Source organism: Tachysurus vachellii, chromosome 7 (assembly GCF_030014155.1).
Source record: "Tachysurus vachellii isolate PV-2020 chromosome 7, HZAU_Pvac_v1, whole genome shotgun sequence".
Classification (NCBI taxonomy): domain Eukaryota; kingdom Metazoa; phylum Chordata; class Actinopteri; order Siluriformes; family Bagridae; genus Tachysurus; species Tachysurus vachellii.
Genome location: NC_083466.1, coordinates 23912006 through 23935808, shown reverse-complemented (window position 1 = coordinate 23935808; position 23803 = coordinate 23912006). Strand labels below are relative to the sequence as shown.

Below are 23803 nucleotides of genomic sequence, written 5' to 3'. Positions count from 1 at the left end.
AATCAAAATTTTTTTTTAGTTTGCTAAGTTCGGAAAAGCCAGTTTTCCTGTATGTCCCTGCTGAGAGTCATAAAATAACAATAATCATGTTTACATTACATTCAGAGCTTTCCATGACTTTCTGCTCCTTATTAAACCTCCTCCTCAGTCTGATTTGCTTCAAAGAAACGGCACCTGCGAGTGAAACTCTGAGCCTAATTTGATCCAGGAACATCATCTATCTATTTGTGTTTAGATTTCCACGCACTTTATAAAGAGTAGCGAGTCTTCACCAAAACTCTATACTCTTATTTTCTGATCAGACAGAGAGAAAGAAATAAAGTGTGTGTGTGTGTGAGAGAGAGAGAGAGAGAGAGAGAGAGAGAGAGAGAGAGAGATCAATGGGTCCATCACACATCCTGAACTCCCAGAGTGAAGCTGCTGTGCTAATCATTATATTTAATACCCCATTAACATCCTGCAAGGCCAGTGTCAATAACGCGTGGTGGGCAGTGGACAGCGTTACTCCGTATCACACTCCAGCTTCATTAATAGCCCGGCTGCATGCATTACCCAGGATACGGAGATTGACCAAGGGCGTCCCTTATTAGCATTTTAACATCTATTTATTTTACATAGCTCTTATTTCTGTGTGGAAGGCAGTTTAATTAAACAGGACTGAGATGACTGGAGGTCAAACGCATGTTCTCGCACTCTGTCGGCTCACACACACACACACACACACAGTGTTCCCGTGCAGGGTAAATATTTCGCTGTTTGCACAGCCAAGGTGGGATAGTGACGAGTCATCAGCAGCAGACATTTTATCCAACATTAGTCACTCCACCATTAAAAGCCTCATTAGGTACCAGAAGGAACGAGGCTGAAGCAGGAATTTGTCCAACCTGCTCTCACACGGGTTCCCCGAGTTTAGATTTCCAGACACTGCACACCTGACTCAGCTAATGAGGACTTTATAATTAGTTAATGAGCTGAATTAAATGTTTGAGAGTAGCAAGAAAACCCTGCTCTTCCTCGCTACATGTCTGTATGTGTTTAACAGCCATCCGTTGAAGATCGCTGTGCTCTGAGTGCAATGATTATTTCGTAGATTTGTTGTAATTATAGAAATCAGGATACCCCTCTTTGTCAGGACCATCGATCATTTAAATAACGCTTTCGAGCATTATGTTGTTTACTATGAAAATTGTCACGAAGCCGCCGCATGTAATACGATTACTGAGTGCAGAAATCGGCTAATTGAAAAACGTTTCAGGATTTTGCACAAATTTCAAGAAGAAATTCCACATCAAATTCAAGATAAATTTACATTTACATAAATAAAATTTACGGATACATCCTGTGTATTTAAGATTTAAAACAGCTACTGAATGCTTTTACCTCTCGGTCCAGCCCAGCTGCTACGGTGATGATGCTGCCGGTGCGGTTGTTGATGGTGAACATGTTAGCGCTCGGGCTCTCTGGGTTCTGAGACAGGATCTTATAGCGCAGCTGGCCATTGTGCGTGCGAGGGTCGTCTTTATCCTCGGATGTTACCGTCATTACGGATGTGCCTGAAAAGACAACAATCCGTTAGCCATCAATACTAGTACTGTTCCTCTCACAGTTTCTCATCAATACGCAATTAAGGTAAGTAAGTTAGAATTATTAATTTAAGATTTTTCTTAATGACTGCAGCAGCACCTCAAATGAGTCCTCGGTTTATCATCCCAAAAACTTTTTAATGAGCCCTGTTACACCGAGGCACTTACAGGAGCGCCGAAGAAACATTAATAATCAATAACAACCTCTCCAGCATGCATATATATATATATATATATGTATATATATATATATATATATATATATATATATATATATATATATATATATATATATATATATATATACATATATATATATATATATATACACACAGAGAAATATATACACACACAAGCTCATTTTACTGCTCATTTGACTAATTAATTAAAGATACGCTTAAACTTCACCCTCACTAAACATAAATTAAAAACATGTAAAAACATGTTTTTTCACGTTTGTGAAAACTTTCCGATTATTGAGACTTTTGATTCTGTCCTACCTTTGTGAGGACATTTGGTCCATTTCAGTACGCAGGGATATTTGTAAGGGTCTCACACACATTTGTTTTTCCATCTTTCTGAAGACCTTTCATTGACAAGCTATAGATACTTGATGTTATGATTCTTAACACCTAAACTTAGCAGTAAACTTTTGGTGAGTACCAGCTTTGTGGGGACAACTGACATTCTCATTATCATTGTAAGGACATTTGCTCCTTTTTTGTCCTTGCAATGCATATACACACACATACACACAAACACACACTCATAGGACTGTGATTATTGGGACATTTGACACTTTCCTGTCTTTACCAGGCACTTTGATCCTTTTGCGGACTTCACAAAAGACTAAATGCAAATGTACACACACACACATGCATATATGTATACAAACACACACACACACACACACACACACACACACACTTTTCCCCCATTTTTGTTAGGACTAGGAGATTATGGGGACATTTGACACTTTCCTATCTTTACCAGGCACTTTGATCCTTTTGCGGACTTCACAAAAGGCTAAATGGAAATGTACACACACACCCACGCACACACACACACACACACATATATGTACACATATATACACACACGTATATATGTGTATACACACACACACACACACACACACACACACACACACACACACACACTTTTCCCCCATTTTATTAGGACTACTAGGAGATTATGGGGACATTTGACACTTTCCTATTTTCACAAGGACCTTTGATCCTTTTATGGACTTCACAAAAGACTAAATGCAAATGCACACACAAATACACACACACACCTGGCCTGGAGCCCTCTGGTACAGTCCCATTCCAGATCTGATGAACAAACTCAGGTCGGTTGTCGTTCATGTCGATCACGTTGATCACAATGTCAATAGGGTTTTCCACTTGATTGCCATTCAGGTCCACTGCATGCGCTCTCAGCTGCAGATGACACACATTTACATTTATTCATTTGGCAGGGTGCTTTTATTCAGAGTGACTTACAAAAAAAAAATGCAAAAGGTACCAGCAGACTTAGGATTCATAATTATATAGTAATGCTGGTTTTACAAGCGCTGAAGGTTACCAGTGTTCACACACGGATGATTTAAATGCACATTTCTGAAAACCTATATACACAAACAGCAACAGTAACACACACTCACAGCATGTCCTTCTGAAGAAATATTGGATCAAACTGTTACAAATCATCAAAAAATTCATTTTGAGAATTTTACGAATTACAATTAACACCCTTACTGTAAGAAAAATGGACGTGGCTAAACAGAGAATCAGGAATAAGTAAAGCGCCGGGACTGAAATGGACATTTAAAGATAGATAACACTTCATCTGAGTTTGTGCTGACTATCAGTTGTGTGTGTATGTGTGTGTGTGTGTTTGTGTATTTGAGTGGGGATATCTTCAACGACTCTGCTATGCAAATGATAATGAAAATATTTTTGTCGACTCTGGACATTTAGTTCACTCGGTGTGTTAAAAAACGTGACACATTACTGTCTCATCAGTTTGTTGAAATAAATTACAAGACGTATTACATTGCAATGCCTAGCAGTAAAATTATAATGTGCTATTATGTAGCACTTATACACACACACACACACACACCCACAAACAAACTATATGTTTTAGTGAATGGATAAGCCTTTATTGGTCATCAGTTTCTCAGACTGCAACATTATGTGAGGTCTTAAATGATATAAATGAACATTTACACACACAAACACACACACACACACACACACGTGTGCTATATGTGTGTGTGTAGGGTGTGGGGGGATAGGGGTGTTAATTGAAATGCCAGAGACTCATGAGAACGTGCTGAGTGTAATGCTTGAAGATGCAGTTTCTAACTGTGAAATCGTGGCAGTAAATTCGTAGATACTGCCGTGTCGATGCGCGTTCCGTTTTGAGACGGTGAGGAATATGCCTCATTTTTACTGCCTTAAGTCCCACTAAAATGTGCAGCGTAAAACACACACATAACAAATGCGCATGTCAGACACAGAGCCTGCCATCCTACCCCATCCCCCCTGCCCCAGTAAAAAATAATCTTTAACTATATATGGTATAAACCGAGCAAGTGCTTCGTTTCAACATCTCCATGTAGGCAATCAGGCCTCGTTAGATAAAATGCAGGAAATGAGGAAAATGTGTCTTAGGCGTCCTGGTTCTCATTAGTCGCATGGTGCGTGAGGGACATCATTACGGATTATGTGTAATAGAATAAATCTTCACTATGTCCATGCTGCATTAATAAAATACAGTCGCAAAGAGCTGGGGGATGGGTGTTGGTTACCTAGACAACTGCAAACTACAGTACTAAAGAGGTCGGGCAATGTGGACATTTGTAGGAAGATGAGAGTTCAGGGCTAAGGGTGTGGCTAAATACAGAGTTTGAGAAAGCTAAAAGGGGAGGGGCTAGAATTATCGCGAGTGGAGAAAGCTATGTAAAACACTTCTCCATCTAGCCAAGACTAAAACAACCAAAAAAAAAAAAAACTCATTCCGACATGACTGCTCAAAGCTTTACAGTACGTACAGCAGCACTTCATTACGTTTAAATAAGTTATACTGTACATAAATGTGTTTATTTCTTAAACGTATAACACTGAATATACAGTTTGGTGTTTTGAGGAGAAAAATATACACCAATCATCCACAGCATTAACGGCAGTGACAGATGAAGTGAATAACACTTATTATCCGGTTACAATGGCACCTGTCAAAGAGTGGGAGAAATTACACAGCAATTGAACAGGCGGCGCTTGAAGTTGATGTGTTGGAAGCAGGAGAAATGGGCGAGTGTAAGAATTTGATTGACAAGGACAAATTGTGATGGCTAGACGACCGGCGTCCTCGGGATGCAATGTTTAAGTACCTGAGTGGGGTACTTAAGAGGAACCAACCCGATACTGAACAGTAGTTTTGGTGGACAGGTTCAAAGATCCGAGTTGCCTTTCCGATTTAATTTGTAAGAACGCAGCTTTCGCAGTTTAATGTATATGAAGACAATATCAAAAAATTGACGATGCAGCATTTTCAGCATCATTCCATTTCTCTCCACAGGGAACGAACACTATATACGTGGTGTCTGTGTGTGTTTATTAAGTAAAAGCTTTTTTACAGAAACACGTGTCGTTCAGTTATTTGAATAAAGTTGTACTTACGTGGAAGCTGGCGATGTGCTCGCGGTCCAACGGTTTGAGCACGGTCAGTTCTCCTGAGATGGGATCGATGGAGAAGATGCCGGTGGGTGGCTGATCAGCTCCAGGGCCGGTCACGCTGTAGCGCAGGTTCACCTTGTTATCGTGGTCTGAACGGATCTACACACAAACACACACACGGACACAGGATTGACGCACAATCTAAAGTCCTGAAGGAGCGACCTCTATGAGCCCGAGCCTTCCAGACTGCTCGTACTCTTCTTTTTTAAACTCTTGTGTGTGTTCGCCTGGTGCTTCAAGGCAGATTAAGTTCTCCGGTGTCATGCTGAAATTAATTACAACTTTGCCAATATTCATTTCTGGAGTCACGGCTACACTCTGGTGCTGCCGTTCGAGAAGGCTTCTCTGACTAGCAGATGGTGTGTGTGGGTGTGTGAACTGTGTGGGTGCTCTGGAGTGCGCTGGGATTATATGTTGTCTGTGGGGCAAAGCTATGCATGAGGGCGTAGGACGACTGGAGCAGAGACGGTGTGAGCGTGCTGCACGGTGCTGATAGAACACGTATATGAAGCTTTACGGTGAAGCGATGTAGCCACAGGCTGCTCTGACTTACACACACACACACACACACACACACACAAGTCGATTATAGAAATGTGTGAGAGCTTATAAGAGACATAGAAAGAGACAACCTTACCCTGACCAGCTCCTGTGGAAAAGGTCCTCTGGAGTTCTCTGGGACGTTAATGGGAGGAATAACCCAGTCTCTCTTCATGCGTTTGATCTGGCTCTTCACCTGCCGCGAGGGGATTATAATCTCTGGCGGTCTTCTGGACTCAAGAGTCTCCTGCACATCACACAGAAGTCAGAGGAGCACCGTGAGGTTCAGACTGAAGATGACTAAGAGCTAGCGCATTACACATGGAAATAACAACTCGAACAATATTGTTTTTTTGTTTTTTTTTGAACTGTTGCCTTCAAGCACTTGTCCAGTGCAGACAGCAAGTAAGTCCTCAGAACCACTATATTACACTAACATACTGTATGTATATAATTACAAAAAACAATCACATGTTTGTTTCTGAGACCAAAAGTGCAGTGATTCTACAGTGAAGATACTAAAATGCAGGAACGAACTGATCGTTTTTATGAGATTTAATATGAATCATGAGGTTTATGATACACTGAAATACGCTGAGAGAAAATACAGAAAACTGAGATTACAAAACTGAGATTGATGAGATTTGTGTGTATATATAATATAAATAGTGTCACATCTACAGAAAACAAAACAAACAAAAGACAAACAAATAAACAAATAATGCTCGTTAGTATCACGTTGTATACAAAAATAATAAGAAAAAAGTAAGTAAATAATTAATAATAAACTATTTACATACAGAATTAATAGGAAAGTAAACAATCAAACAAAACAACTAAACAAACAACTGAAGAAACAAACAAACAAACAAACAAAAAATAAATAAATAAATAAATAAATAAATAATGTTCATTATTATCACATGGTATATAAAATACTAAAAAAGTAAGTAAATAATTAATAATAAAATTAAGATTTTTTTTTAGAATGTAGGAAAAACAAACAAATAAACTGAGTATTCTTTATCATCCCATTATATCAGTAAATGTGTTACAAATAAGTAAATTGAAAGAAAGAAAGAAAGAAAGAAAGAAAGAAAGAATGAATGAATGAATGAATGAATGAATGAATGAATGAATGAATTATTTAATTGTCCCGAGCCATCAGCGAAGCAAAGCAGTGCATGTGGCAGGGCATATAGCGATCATTAACTACAAGACAGCTTCACATGTCTGTGATAGTGATGCCTCCCTCCCAGATGCGCTGAACGACTTCTACGCAGGGTTTGAGTTGCAGAACAACGTAGCGGCAAGGAAGATAATCCCTCCCCACCACGATCAGGTACTCTATCTATCCACGGCCGACGTGAGGAGAACTCTATGCACGGAGTTAACCCACGGAAGGCTGCTGGACCAGACAACATTTCTGCCAAGGTGCTCAGGGAATGCGCAGATCAGCTAGCGGATGTCTTCATGACCACACACACACCTCACATACACTCTTCACCCTCCTGATGTCTGGAAAATAGTACTAAAGCATTCGGGCCCTAACAATCAGACTGTGTAACAGTTTCTTTCCACAAGCCGTCAGACTCCTTAATAACTGAACTAAACTGTACCAAGCTGTACACACACACACACACATGCACAATCAACTGTGTATGGATTGCAATGACCTACAACAAATACACACTCTTCCGATATACAACCATGTCTACAACACCACCATATTAAACTGTTTACATGCTGTTTTACACGCTGTTTTTACTCTTTGCACATTTCAGTCGATTGCTGTTTTGCACAATACTTTACATTACATCATGTAACTGCTGCTATAATACTGTGTTCATTTCGGTATTTCTGCACACGCAATATTGAACATACAGTATTTACACTCGTCTTCTTGTCTTTTGTCCTGCACCGTTTGCACCAGGTTGCACAGATGCACTTTATGTGTCTAGGACTAACTTACTAAGTCCTTAGCTCTGTCTTAGTTTCATGCATCTTCTATATTTGATGTATTTTATGTATTATGTGTTCACTGCAACAGCTATATACGGTTGAAACGACTATAAAAGCTTCTTGACTTGACTTGACTTGAAATAAACCTTCACTTTCACCTGCTCTGAAAGCATCTGAGTCAATAATAAACAGAAACTCTGTCACTTCAAGACAAACAGAAACGTAAACACAGTTTGCTCGTCGTGCGAATGAAACCCGAAAGTTTCAGTAGAACCCTTCAGGAAACGAGGAAGCGTCTACGATTACCCAAAAAAAACCCTTTACAAATTCATCTCGACTGCGTCAGAGATTTATTTGGAAAAGCGCAGTCTGATTACTCTGAGATTGTTATCATCCACGTCTCATCAGAAAGTCTTTCGCATTCGTCTGAGTGACTAATACAGGATTATTTTCATTAGATTACAAGATTCTTCACTCGGAGTCTGGATAAATCTGCATACGTAAGTTTAATACGTTCGTATTGAAATGAAACTGGATTTTACACACCGCTGTTTGTTTTCGCTTGGAATTTCTCAGCGAGAGAGAAGTTCAAAAGAAATTCATTAAGGTGAGGCACAGAGGAACGTCTGAAAGACCAGCTGAGAGGGATTAAAATGCCTGCGCTGAAAAAAAAAAAGCTCACATGCTTCACTTTGAACTTCAAATCCACACACACACACACGCACACATGCACACACACACACACTCCACATCGCCCATCCATCTAACCGTTCAACTAGAAAAAAAAGCTTTGACAGCATCTGTGTGCCAAACACTCCAAATCCCAGAAATGTTTCAAAATGTTTGGTCTTTCAAATAATAAATAAATAAATAAATAAATAAATAAATAAATAAATTTTGGCACAGATAAAAACAAATCCTTTACACACAGATGTCGATATTAACTGAAAAGCCTCTCTATAAAAAAGGAGAAATATAAGCCTTATATATATATATATATATATATATATATATATATATATATAGTATTTTAAAAAATAAATAAATACAGTATTTTAATAAATAAATAAATAAAACGTTGAAATCAACCGATGCAGCGTCTGTAGCTGACTATAAGTTTTTTGCTGAAGCTGATTAGAGTTCATTTTAAAAAGTTAACATTTGTAATAAATTTAACAATTAGCAATAAATTTAGCTCCTCTAATAAAAACCAAGCTAAATTCATGACATGATTTTGGCAAACTATTAGCATGCTAGTTTAGCCACTCAAATAATAACCCATCTATATTCATTACCCTGTTTAAGCTAACTATTCGCTAAGGAAGTTTAACTACTACAATGATAACATACTTATATTTACCCTTTAACTGTTAGCCAGTTAGATGAGCTACTCAAATGACAACCAAGCTACATTCATTACCAAGGTTTAGCAAACTATTAGCAAGCTCGTTTAACTACTCCACTGATGGTCCGGCTATTTTAATCACCATATTTTAGCATATTTTAACTATTAGCAAGTTAGTTTAGCTTCTTAAATAATAACCCAGCTATATTTTTTACATTATTGTAGCAAACTATTAGCGTTCTAGTTCAGCTACTCAAACAATAATCCAGTCTGTTTATTAACTTATTTAAGGCAACTAATTAGCAAGCTAGCAATTTACTGAATATTTAGCTAGCATACTCTACAGACTGTTCTTTAAAGAAACTGAAGGGTTGAAGGGGTGGATTGTGTAGTTAAATGTAGTGTGTGTGTGAGAGAGAGAGAGAGAGAGAGAGAGAGAGAGAGTGTGTGTGTGTGTTTGAGAGAGAGAGAAAGAGAGAGAGAGAGTGAGTGAGTGCGTGAGTGAGTGAGTGAGAGTGTGTGTGTATGTGTGTGAGAGAGCGAGAGATAGAGTGTGTGTGTATGTACTGTATGTGTGTGTGTGGGTGAGATTGTGAGAGAGATATGTTCGCGTTTTCTCTTTCTTTCCTTACAGGATTGAAGTCTGGTGTCGTACCTGTTCCAGGTGTGACAGCAGTGTGTGATGAAGGCGGGGAAAATGTGCTTTAACACGTCTCTCCACACACAAAGCAACACCCAGCTGAAGTGACAAAAGGACACCTAGAAGTGCAGGTAGGATGTCGAGCAGTGTTAGCATCAGCGTGAGCATGAGCATCAGCGTCAGTGTGAGAGTCAGCGTGAGCGTTAGCATCAGTGTGAGCGTGAGTATCAGCGTGAGCACCAGCATGAGCGTCAGTGTGAGAGTCAGTGTGAGCGTGAGCGTCAGCATGAGAGTCAGTGTGAGTGTGAGCGTCAGTATCAGCGTGAGTGTGAGCATCAATGTGAGTGTGAGCGTCAGTGTGAGTGTAAGCGTCAGTGTGAGCGTGAGTATCAGCGTGAGTGTTAGCGTCAGTGTGAGCGTGAGTAACAGCGTGAGTGTTAGCGTCAGTGTGAGTGTGAGCGTCAGTGTGAGTGTCAGTGTGAGCGTCAGTGTGAGCGTGAGTATCAGCGTGAGCGTTAGCGTCAGTGTGAGCATCAGTGTGAGTGTGAGCGTCAGCGTGAGCATCAGTGTGAGTGTCAGTGTGAGTGTGAGCGTGAGTATCAGCGTGAGTGTTAGCGTCAGTGTGAGCGTGAGTATCAGTGTGAGTGTTAGCATCAGTGTGAGCGTCAGTGTGAGTGTGAGCGTCAGTGTGAGCGTGAGCGTCAGTGTGAGCGTGAGTATCAGCGTGAGCATTAGCGTCAGTGTGAGCATCAGTGTGAGTGTGAGCGTCAGCGTGAGCATCAGTGTGAGCGTCAGTGTGAGTGTCAGTGTGAGTATGAGCATCAGTATGAGCGTCAGTGTGAGCGTCAGTGGGAGTGTCAGCATCAGCATGTGAGCATCAGTGTGTGTCAGTGTGAGTGTGAGTGTCAGTGTGAGCGTGAGCTAGTTTTGACAGAATCAGGTGTTTCCTGATACACACTCACACTATACAGTTTACAATTACGCTCTGTTCTTTCTCCAAAAATGTTCTTTCTTACATTTAAAGGTGCGACAGTGAACATTTCTCATTTCTTATTATTGCAAATAATGTGTAAAGTTTTGCACAAAGAAATCGCCATAAAAACTGCTTTCATGTTCCAGAATGTTCTTTTGGCTTGGCTTCTTGTCAATCATCTCATAGCCACACCTCCAACACCTCCAACACCTCTTCACCTCTTTTTCGATAATTATGACGAGTAGTTACATGTTGTAACTTCAAGCAGTTGATTATCCGAGTGTGCTTTAAAGACGATCTTCGACAATCCTAACTCTATTTAAAGGGTATTCGAATTTTAGGGGCGGGGCTACACACATTTAGCTGTGCATTTAGCTGTGAGAGACGTTATAATAAAACCAGATCATATTTAACACACATGTAAAGGTGCAGTCTGTGAGATTTCCAAGGCTCTAAGTCTGTAGCAATTACATAACTTTAAAAAGGTCTTATAAAAATCTTTCTCACTTTCTTGGGGAAAGTGTAACGAGATAAAATCTGGCTTTTTTTTAAGTCAGCCTTTAACGATTCTTTTTCTGGCCCTGAAATTAGGTGCAGCCCAGAACTGTTTAATTTGTTTGTTCTTTCTTTCTTTCTTTCTTTCTTTCTTTCTTTCTTTCTTTCTTTCTTTCTTTCTTTCTTTCTTTTTTCTTTCTTTAAAAAATGTGTTTTCACTGCAATTCAAATTTACAAAATACAAACTGCATCTTTAATCCTTATTATTAAAACCTTGTTATTTTTCTTCTTCTTCTTCTTCATTATTATTATTATTATTATTATTATTATTATTTGTTTATTATTATTATTATTATTATTATTATTATTATTATTATTATTATTATTATTATTATTATTATTATTATTACACTATTTACTAGAACAGAGTCAGGTTAATATCATGTAATTTCCATCCAGTGTATGACTGACTTTTCACAGAAGTAACATGCCGCATACGTTTCATGACATTTAACGTCACACACTCAGAAATATAAAGCTGTAATTAGATTAGATTAGTGAGCTGTACTATGTTTAACTCAGGACTTAAACCTTATATTTATAACCTTATAATCAGTGTGGCTGTGTCATTTATGTGCACATTTATGTTTATCCTTGCATTGGCCTTTTATGTCTTCTGTATTTGTTAATTAGTTTATATTCTACGTTTACTAGAAGGACGATAGGTGTTGAATGTTTTTATTCGTGCCAACCTTTCTTTAATGCTGTCATTTTAATACCTTGTAATAACACGTTTTATTAGATCCTTTTTTTTTTCCTTTTTGGACTTAAAGGTGCGGTACGTTACATTTCAGAGTATTTCTAAGCAGGTAATAATCACAGCATTTCTTAGAAGATGCTTTTAATTTAATTTAATTCAATGAATCTGGAAAAGTTTATGATTTCTGGATCAGAAATTTCTTCACCCACCTTCATAAAGAATTTCCTTATTACTCGTTATCGATGAACATAACAGTTTATCAGTTAAGAAGAAACCTCATCAATGTTTTCAGTGAATTTAAAAAGTACACACTGCACCTTTAATCTTTGCCCAACTTGCTATATGGTAATCCTTTCAGAAAACCTGCCCCCTAATGGTTTGGAGGCTCTAAACATCTGTTTACACCCTTAAAAGCGAGAACTACATGACCTGCTCGTAATTCCTCTACAACAAAGCCGCTCCGGATCGCTCAGTTATTCTCCACCTGCGGGTGAAATGACATGCTGTTGCGCCTTGTGCAGACATAAAAGGTCATGAAGATGTTAATGAAGAAATCTTTACCGGTCATCGATTTAAACACTCCTGTGGGCCTGTGCTAGTCTCTGCGCTGATAACAAAGCTAATTGCCGATGCGATAAGAGAACACGCTGATTTATGACAAACAGCACGGAGATCGCTTATTAATGATGACCTTAGAGAACCGGCGAGCGAAAGGCCTTTCGATGGAAATGTCATTTGCTGCATATGAACTTTGAGCTGATGGAGTAGCGATGATGCCGCTATCGCCGTCACAGTCCGATCGTATCCCGGACGGCATCCAGGTGTAGATATACCATCACAGATGATGTGTTTTCCTCCTTCAACTTATGAATCTGTTCATTTAAAGATGGTGGCACACGGCATGGAAAAAGTCAACAAGCCAGAATCCTTGTTTCATCAGCAAGTGCTTGTGTTTACACTTAATATTCATATGCGTGTTTACAAGAAGCCAGCATATCAGTCTTACTTGGTGGCAACATCCTTATAAATACAATGAGCAGGGAGATTAACGACATCATTAAAAGCCCAAACCTGCAGGAGACGCAGTTCTTAATGAGGAGGAGCTGCCACGTCGTGCAGCTTGTATTCATTACGCTGACTAGTTTTAGGCTAGGAAAAAGCCCTGATGCATCCTCCCACTGACACAGCACAAGGGAATTATGGGATGGGATTGGGTGGGTTGGAAGGAGGGGATGGGAGGAGAGCTAAAAGTTAAAAGATAAAAGTAACAGAGATGTTACTATAAATATATCCTTAGCTTAGTCTTAGCTTTGAGTGTGTACATGTTTTTCTTTGTTGTTTTTTTTTTTTTAAAGTGTTTTTCATTTAAACTCATTTCTAGCTCTAAATTTTAAATTTGGTAAACTTTTTGCTTAAATGCATTTTATCCATTTTAGGACTTTAAAGGTGAGATATGTTACATTTGAAAGTATTTCTAAGCATGTGTATCAAACGAATTGTATCAGTGATTTGAAATAACACAAACAAACAAACAAAAAAAACAATAAACTAAAGTAACAAAAATCTGTCTGGTTTTTGTTTGCAAAGAAATTTTATGGTCCTCCCTGAAATGATCTTTGGTCCGGAATATATGAGCTAAGGGTTTTTTTTGTTTGATTGTTTGTTTTTTTTGAGGTTTCTTCATAGGCAATATGGTGAACGTTGTCTTAGGAGAAGACCTTGCGATGTCAGTTAAGACAAAAAGAAATCCATTAAAATTACACACTGCACCTTTAAAGTTGTTGCTCCTTTTTAGCACTTGTTAGTGCATGTTAAAGTTATGTTATATTCCATAGTACTTCTAAGGATGTAACAACTGCATTTTTTTAAATTAAAATAATAAATATAAATATTATGCAATTTATAAATTCAACAAAATTTCTCATTTATAAGCCCAAATAATTTTCTAGCCCTGAAATGATTTTTACTAGAATAATACCTGCTGAGTTTTTTTTTTCTTTCTTTCTTTTTTTTTTTCTTAACAGGCAACATTGTGAATTGTCATCTTAGAAGACCTTGTGGTATCAGTTAAGACAGAGAAATCTCATCAAAATTTGAATTAAACAATTACACACTGCACCTTTAAATTTTTTGTTCCTTTAACACTTGTAAGTGAAGCATATTAAGTATTTCAAAGGTTGTAACAATTGCATTCTTTCTTTGAATTAAAAAATAATAATAAAAATATACGCAACAAAAATATGTCATTTTCTGGCCCTTAAATGAGCTTTGCACCAAAATATACCTGCTGAGTTTGTATTTTTCTACTTAACAGGCAATATGGTGAATAGTGTCTAAGAAGACCTCATGATAGCAGTTAAGACATAGAGAAATCTCGTCAAAGTTCTGTCAACTAAATAAGAAAATTACACACTGCACCTTTAATCCAATTTTTTTTTAAAGAATTACTTAGTACTAAATCTGTAGTGGCATCCTGGTATATGGGTGTACTGTATGCAAGGAAATTTAAAATACTCATTTTGATAATACATGCTGCTGCTTTATACTGTTTTAAACAGTAATGTTGTGTTTGTCATAAATATTGGCACCCTCTTTTTGATGTTGTTAGATTCTATGTTTAAATATAATGTTTAGTATGAGTGTGGCACGTATATTTAATTTCTGTGAAAGCACTGATTGAAAAAAATACATTGAAGAAATTATGGGATGGCACGGGGGAGCGGTTTAAAGGTGATTTTCCTGAAAATATTTCCTGAATCTTCATTTTTTAAAGAAAGGTATACAAACACATTCATTTGCATACCTTCTGATTATTTCTAGAAAAAGTCACTCATTTAAAAAGCCACATGCTGCACAGAGAGCTGCTGAGAAAAGACAGGCAGGGTTAGGAAATGAAAAAAGACCAGAAGGAAAAGGAGAATGGAGAAAATAGGGACCAAATCCAATCAAGAGAAGGAAAAAAAATAGACAGCGATAGAGAAAAATCCCACTAGGGATGTTACAGTGGACTCTTCATAACCCAGACAATTTACACCATTTAAAGCTGTGGGGGGAAAAAAAGAAAGCGAGAAAAAGGAAGAAAAAGGGATCTCGTTTCTCCGGAATGTTGCGTCACAGACAGAGACACAGACACGATCTCACCATGTTCTGAATCCTGAACACGTGCAAATGAGTTCATCACCTCATGATGTTAAAGAACATGTGGGAGGTTATATATAACCCAACAATGTGCTCTGTTCCATACAGACTGAAGATGAAACACACACACACGCACTAGCTCTTATAGATTTAACCTCATGCATATGGTCTGGATAAATCCGTGAAGACTCCCTGTGGATGATGCAGAGCCTGAATCAAGGCAAAAGTATTTGTGTGTGTGTTTCTGTGAGTGTGTGTGTGTGTTTGTGTGTGTTAGTTCTCACAGAAAACAGGAAGAGTTTCTCTAAAACCTGTGCGATGACCAGCAATCAAAGTCAAAGTCAAAGATGACCGGCATCCTAACCAAATCCAATACTTTCCTGAAAATTCTTTTCGCCTCATTTAAAATGGAGGAAAGTTTGAGTGGAAAAGAATGCCAATGAAAAACATTAAATTTTTTCATGAGGCAGCTAAAAAAGATGCAGGGAATCGTATTTCTGACAGACTAACATGGTCCAGTCACTAGATAATGGTGCTGGTTGTGAGTGTTCTTCCTGTCACATATACAAGGAACAAAAACAGATCCCCTAAAGCTGCTTTCGATCAAACGATGGTGCCCAGCATCCCTAACAAAGGCAATACGGGGGTGCCAAGACTTTAAATCTTACTGAAAATACAGTAATATTTGACTGGACGGCAGAACGGCAAAAAATGGCATTGTAAATACCATTTAACTGGAAATGTAGGACAGCTTTCTATACCTTGTAGTGAACAAGCGAGAAGGGCATGAGCACCAATCAGAGCACGGCTGACCGTATCGGGAATTTCATAGCTGCTAGGATCTGTCGTCTCTGCACGTGTGTTATGTGAGTAAAATAGCACACTTGGGACTCAGAAGGCCATGAAAATAGTGCACTAGGGAGTGCACACTGCTTTGCTGAGCAATTCTGGAGCAACCTTTCACTTGGCTCGCCACTAGGGGAGCTGTAGAGCATGACAAAAAACTGATTATACATTACATCAATGAATCCAGGCTCTTCATACGATTTATATGAGACGTCTTAAGCTTTAAATTACACATGGGATATGTCCCTCTACCCCGGGGCTAAAAACAAGAGTCCTTTCCTTACGTTTCCTGACTTGATTCATCGTTGTTGTACTATGTTTCACCACTAGGGGAGCTGTATGGCGTAATAAGCCGCATCGATCTCCAGCTAAACGTGCTGAAACCTGTTTTTTCTTTTCTTTCCTTTTTTTTTTTTAATTAAAGGCTGATTTGTGCTTTTGTCTTCCATCACTCGGGGAGATGTTGTGAATAAGTTTGTGTTCATCCGTGAATTGACATGTTGAGATTTTAATCACAGTGCATCCATTCACTCAGAACACCTCTTTTCTCTGAGCCATTAAATCTCCGGGTTTAAAAGGCGTGAAGAATTTCAAGCGCAATAACGTGGAAAAGCAAACAGATGGAAGGCTCTTTATCTTTTTTTTAAGGTTATATCAACAATCAACATCACTTCTACATATTTGTACGGAATCCGTCATGGCGTCAGAGCTGCCGAAACAACAGGAGCTTAAGCAGCTGGTACGTCTCACTTTATACTGTTATTAGGCTTGTTAAAGTTTAGAGTCCGACACGTGCAGCCATTTAGAAATGTTCATTTCATTTCTTTTCCGTATCTGTAATTAGCGGCTGCAGTGATTGTAAACGCTCCGGAGAATGGGACGAGAGGAAGTGGAATAATTGCTCAGGCACAATAAAGCATATGGCGCAGCGGAGCATAGTGAGGACCTGCGGGTTTGATTCGGCTTCATTAAACACTGAAACACACACTCCGTCACACACCAGCCACTGGTCAACAGGTTTTATAGATTTGCATAAGGCGGGGTCTACATTCACATTATTGGTCCGTTGGGTTGATTACTTTCTCACCACAAGTGAACCGCTCAAGAGTTTACCCAATTATTCTAATGTGGATCGGAGAACGTCTGCTGTGTTTGTACACAACTAAAGAACTGAACCGAGGGAGAAAGTGCAAAACACGTGTGAAAATCTTGCATAGAAACTATGATTCAAACACACACACACACACATACGCACACACACAAATCCCTTACCATAAAAAAACAAGTGATCAGACCAGCTCTTAAAGAGTGATCCAAAAGTTTTACTTTATCTAACAATGACGGTTATTTTTAAAATTTACTCTTTTTATTGGAAGAAAATCCTTAATTTATAGATCACTCTATATTTTATTTTATTTTATTTAAAGTTGATTCAAAATTGACAAGTTTTAAACACTGATTAATATTTAAGATTGACTCTTTATTTAAATTTGACTCTTTTCGTTTAAAACGGACTCTATTTAAACTGGCTATCTGAATTGACTCACTCACTCACCCACTCATTTTCTACCACTTATCCGAACTATCTCGGGTCACGGGGAGCCTGTGCCTATATCAGGTGTCATTGGGCATCAAGGCAGGATACACCCTGGACGGAGTGCCAACCCATCACAAGGCACACACACACTCATTCACTCACGCAATCACACACTACGGACAATTTTCCAGAGATACCAATCAACCTACCATGCATGTCTTTGGACCGGGGGAGGAAACCGGAGTACCCGGAGGAAACCCCAGAGGCACGGGGAGAACATGCAAACTCCACACACACAAGGCAGAGGCGGGAATCGACCCCCCAACCCTCCTGGAGGTGTGAGACGAACGTGCTAACCACTAAGCCACCGTGTCCCCCCTGAATTGACTCTTTTTATTTAAAGTTGACTCTTTTTATTTAAATTGACTCTTTTTATTTAAATTGACTCTTTTTATTTGAAAGGACTCTTTATTTAAACGGACTCTTTATTTAAAATAACTTGAATTAGAATTAAGAATGACTTTTTATATAAAGTTGACTCTTTATTTAAAGTGGACTCTTTTTTATTTGAAATGACTCTTTATTTAAGGTTGGCTCTTTTAATTTAAAGTTGACTCTTTATAAAAATTGACTTATTTAAATTGACTCTTTTTATCTAAAGTTGACTCTTTTGTTAAAAGTTGATTCTTTTTATTTAAAACTGACTCTATTTATTTAAAGTTGACTGTTCATACACATTTTAAACCTTTCCTTTCGTACCTGTGACTCGTGGCCCCCTGATGGCCGAAGCCGGATCTCGGTTTTCCACTGCTCCTGTGTGGAGACGTCTCGCGCTATGACGAGCAGCGGAGTAGAAGAGAAAAAGGATGGTGAGGATAAAGACGGCTGGAGAGACAGCACGTCCCCGGTGATCCGAATCCGGAAATCCGTCGGCCGGCTGCACTCGAAGTGCACTCGCCCTCCTCGACCGCAGTCATGGAACCTCACTGCAGGAAAAAACAAGAAAGAAACACAAAGAGAAAGAGACTTAGTGGGAAAATGTGAGAGAGATTCCCAGCAGAACCCTATCTGTGTGTGTGTGTGTGTGTGTGTGTGTGTGTGTGTGCTTGCTTCTGCCTGTCTATCTTCTGAGAACATAAATGCATGTTTTGGACAAGATTAGTTGAAAAAAAAAACTAAAAGTGTGACACTCATACATTATGGATGGTGTTGAGCAGCCCCACCGGCTTCTCCGCGAAAAGGTACGGCGTGAAAAGCAGAAGAAGAAAAAAACAGAAGGCAGTGGGAAAAGCTCATCCCTAAAGGACGCAGATGGAATCACAACGACAAGCACATGAGAGTCAGCTCTCGATCTCCTGCAAATTAACACTCCATCGTGACAATTACACTCCACTCTGAACTCCTCTGAACCATCGCTCAGGATGGTGTAGGTGCTGTGTTCACACCTGCTAAAGGACCAGGAGGAGGAAAGTGCATCCTGGGTAAATAGACGCTTTTGAGGAGCGAGTGGCACCGTGAGCAGTTTGTTATTAACAGTGACACCACAGCGCTGCTGAAGTCTCAAATCTGATTGGTCAGATGGTATTGATTCATTTGCTACAACAGCAGATCTGATTGATCCTCACCATCTGTAAAGGCTGAACACGTTGTCGCTTTTATCGTAGAAGGAATTTCACCCTGGACATTAAACATCATCTAGGATTAGTGAGAAGTATAATATGTATAACCGCTTATGGAGTCGCTGGACACGCCCACATTTAGTCTCCAACGGTTACCGTCACTCGTGTTAATAAAATTGAACGATCTCTGGTTGCTGTATGTGTGAAGTAAAAGAGGCAAAAAAAAAAAAGGAAAAATAAATAAATAAATAAATAAATAAATAAATAATAATAATAATAATAATAATAATAATAAAACACTTCATGACATTGGGGTTAGTGGAATATAATCTATTAGGGAATGGAATTTTTAGAATTTCATTGTTGATTATTTTCCTGTAATTGCATGCCTGCTTTGTGTTAATACTAATGGGGTTCATTGTCTGTGTCCCTCATTACATCTCTCTCTCTCTCTCTCTCTCAAACACACACACACACACACACACACACACGGACACTTGCTGAAGCAGAACGATGACACGGTGCCCTGACAGAGCCTCTCTTCCTGGGCATGAAACTAGACCCCTTGGGCAAACACTTACTTTCTAAAGCAACTAGCCACATGGCATACACAATATATCAGGCTAATCTGGTCCAGCCCTCCTCCTGCGCTCAGCCATGCTAATGATCTCTGCCGCATAATTAGAGCGGGGAGTTATTAATAAAAGCAGTCATTTACACACGAAAGGCACTTTCTGAACTGCAAATTGGCCGAAAAAAGTCGCATAAAAGATTCCCGTCCTGGTGCAGGCTTTAATACCCGAGCTTTCCATTCGAATCAAAGGTTTATAAAAAGTATGTTTAATAAGAGGCGAGGAGAAAAGAGTGGAGAAAAAGGAATGAGTAAACAACAGAACACAGACGAGGTGGAAGAGAAGAGCGAAGGATGACGTGGGGTTAATTTTTAGACAAACTGACAGCACTTAACACAAGGTAATCAAGCAAGAGCTTACTTACTCTTTCTCTCTCACACACACATACACACACTCTCTCTCTCTCACACATACATACAGACACTCACACACTCTCTCTCTCACATACACATACAGACACTCACACACTCTCTCTCACACACACATGCATACACACACTCTCTCTCTCTCACATACATACACACACTCACACACTCTCTCTATCTCACAAACACTCACACGCACACACACACACACACACACACACATACATACACACACTCTCTCTCTTTCTCTCTCTCTCACACACACAGACATACACACTCACACACTCTCTCTCTTTCTCTCTCTCTCTCTCTCACACACACACACACATACACACAGTGTCACACTCTCTATCTCACTCTCACACACACATACACACTCACACACGCTCTCTCTCTCTCTCTCTCTCTCTCTCTCTCTCTCTCTCTCTCTCTGCTCGTGCCTTTCTCAGTGTTCATTTCTCTCCCTCCCTCCCTCCCTCCCTCCCTCCCCCTCTATCTCTTTCTCATTCTCACCGTCCCTGTCTTCTTTCATTCTGTTTGTAACACTTCTACAGAGAAATACAGAGCAGGAAGGAGGGGATGGGAGAATAAAAAAAAAGCCACAATCAGTGTAAACAAATGCATTGGACACCAGCGCTGGCTCTATTTCCACCTTCGGAAAGGACACTGAAATGGGAAGGCCTTCGAGAACTATGAGATGAGAGCAAATGTAATTTCAGACACGATTATCACCCTGACACACGAGAGAGAGAGAGAGAGAGAGAGAGAGAGAGAGAGAGAGAGAGAGAGAGAGAGAGAGGGGTGTGAAGTGTGAAACAAACCAAAAAGACACAACACTCATTATATCCACAACACAAAGGTACAGCACTGACTGTGCCACTGACTTCACCTGAAAAATCGCTGTTTTTCTCTCCCCACACACATACACACACACACACACACACAGACACACACACACACACATCACTTTTTCTCTCTGAACCATTCACAATCAACAACAAAAACAGCCTCAGACACTATTTACTGCGTCTCCTTCAGCAATTCTGGACTTCAATCTGTCAGAAAGGGGCTGACGTTTCCCATTACCCAGCTCACCTATCAGTCACAAACAAAATCTAGACCTCACGGCGAGAAAAACTTGACAACATACAGCTTTTAAAGTAAATTTGAAGGATTTAAAGCAACCGCATTCGATTAGCTACTAAAATGCTAATCGACTGACGCCGCGTTCAGACCGCATTCTGTATCTGTGGGAGTTTATTTACAGTCCAAATCTGTCAACTTTAGTAATGAGTCTGAAAAAATGATTCTTTTATATCATCCTTTTATCTAGAATAATCAAAGATTAAAGTATATCCTGTGAGGAAAATGGTTTGCTTTTTGTCGCTTTAACTCTTAACTGTTGCTTTTCTTCGGTTTAACTGTTTTTGTTGTGTCTATGTTCAGCATTGAACGTCTTTGTTGTGTCTCACTCCACAGTGGTGTTAATATAAAGCTCATATGAAAGTAAACACTCAGGACTCTAAGAACTTTTGTGTTTCATTAGTATTTCTGTATTTATCTAGCTTACGACGGCTAATGTACGGTATCTACAGTATTATAAACTTCCCCAAAATCGTGTGAAGGTGATCTTTAACCGTTAAGGCTATAAACAGAAAGCAAAAACACACCATTTTCGATCAGACACATAGACAGATTTGTCTACACTGACAGAAAATGTCTTCAGTATACCAGTAATAAGAGTTAAAGACACTCTGGGAACCCTTTGAGGTAGGTTAGTACAATGTGTGGTCATGTGACCGGTTACTAGGTGTATTTGTACACACACACACATACACACACACACACACACACACACACACACAATGACACACACCAATCTGTCCTTAAATCTGAACAGTTATACGTTTATGATCGTTAATGCACTTGTGAGTTTATTATCTATGAATGAAGCTTTCTCCTGTCAATCAAAAAGATTCGGTGTATATATACGATTTTACCGTCTCAAATGGAACACTAACTTTTTTTTATTGACAGGAAGTAGAAGCCGTTTTGCAGTCGATGGCAAAATAGGCAAATAAAACAAAGGTCAAAAACGGGTCAGGCCATCTTGAAAATTGTTCTCGTTCAAAGACAGCGCCTGGTAGCTCCGCCCCTTCAGCTATGTTGGCAACGCTGCACGTGATTAGCACATGAAGCATCCAACATTTTCAGCTGAGTAAATAAGCACATCATCCAGGTAGCTGAAGTGCACTTCTTCTAATTCTTCTTCTTCTTCTTCTTCTTCTTTTTCTTCTGGAAGTTTTTAATGACTCGCACTATTCATGCTACACAACAGTAGAGCAGTGATTGTGATCTGGGACACACCTGTTTGAACTGATGAAAAGGATGTAACTCCATATCCTGCTGCTTCATCCGACAAAGAAAAAAAAAACCCAGCTGTTTAATCGAACGTCATTTAATCGAGAGCTTAATGACACTTGAAAGCTCTGTAGCGCCACAGCATTTTATCAGAACAGGACACGTCCTCCGTCAGGGTCCGACTCGTGTTCCTGTATGGCTGACTGGCTTTAGGAGGGTTGTTTATTATTCCTCACACCGTGTCTGTAATTGCTATCTTGCCTTGTTTTTTTTTTTTAAGCCCTCGTTTAATTTAATGCTTATTAGCTTCTGCGTAGTTTCCGAACCTCGCTTTCGGGGCTACGCAACTACGACACAAGCTTTCGGGTCCTTATACTGGCTGTAAAACGTAACACTGTACATGTTTGCAAGCAAAACATGTTGGAAAAAAATAAAATCAATGATCGATTAATAAATAAAGAAAGAGTGTCTTTGTACGGGATGTTGAGATCGCTTCCAGAGCATCGTTCTCTAAGAGCTGAACATAAAACACAATATGTCGGGCGCACTAATTAATTTTATCACCAGCTCTGTCTGATTCTCCTCGCATCCAGTGAACTCCACTAACTCCTCCACTCCTCCTGTTCGGTTGCCTTGACAGTAGACATTCACAGACCGTGCAACAGATTTACCGTCAACTAAATCGCCAGATGAAGGCAATTTGTCTGTCTGTGGGTTTGACAAGATAAACCCGAAACCCTACAGTTGATTTGGTACTTTTTGGATTTTTTTTTTTCCTTAAGTTGTGTATGGTGCTTATACATGAGTGTATCTTGATTATACAGTGGAATACTGTACATTGTGTGTGTGTGTGTGTGTGTGTGTGTGTGTGTGTGTATGTGTGCTCAGAATCTTGGCCTGGCTGAGTTTTGGCACACACATGGCATCCCTCCTCCTCTCGGAGGCTGCTTCAGCTTGAAGGCGCCACAGCAGAAATCTCCCACTGGCAGCACAAATTCCAACAGTAATTAAATATCGTGTGTGTGTGTGTGTGTGTGTGTGTGTGGCATAAGGCTCCTCCCTTCCTTACACACCCTAACCTGTCGGCTAATGCAATTCTGCCTGTCCCACACCAACACACCACTGTGTGTTTACACCAGTTACGTCAATTGGTACAGCACTACAATGTTGTCCGGATCATGTGATGAACACAATGATAACAATTCTGATTCGGGTTTAATCCATGTTTGACATGAGATAAAATAAATAGTGACTCCTCCCC

The 23803-nt window shown here is 39.4% G+C and overlaps 1 protein-coding gene across 1 annotated transcript in view; it reads right to left on the bottom strand.

The window, feature by feature from the left end:
* Positions 1 to 23803, bottom strand: part of LOC132848956 (cadherin-2-like) — a 96591-nt gene that overhangs the window by 20369 nt on the left and 52419 nt on the right. Inside the window, exons 3-7 of the mRNA XM_060875067.1 lie at positions 18325 to 18551; positions 5967 to 6116; positions 5273 to 5428; positions 2881 to 3025; positions 1381 to 1553 (exon numbers count right to left, since the gene is read on the bottom strand). Of these exons, the coding sequence (XP_060731050.1) occupies positions 1381 to 1553; positions 2881 to 3025; positions 5273 to 5428; positions 5967 to 6116; positions 18325 to 18551 (851 nt within the window). The remainder of the gene's footprint in view (positions 1 to 1380; positions 1554 to 2880; positions 3026 to 5272; positions 5429 to 5966; positions 6117 to 18324; positions 18552 to 23803) is intronic.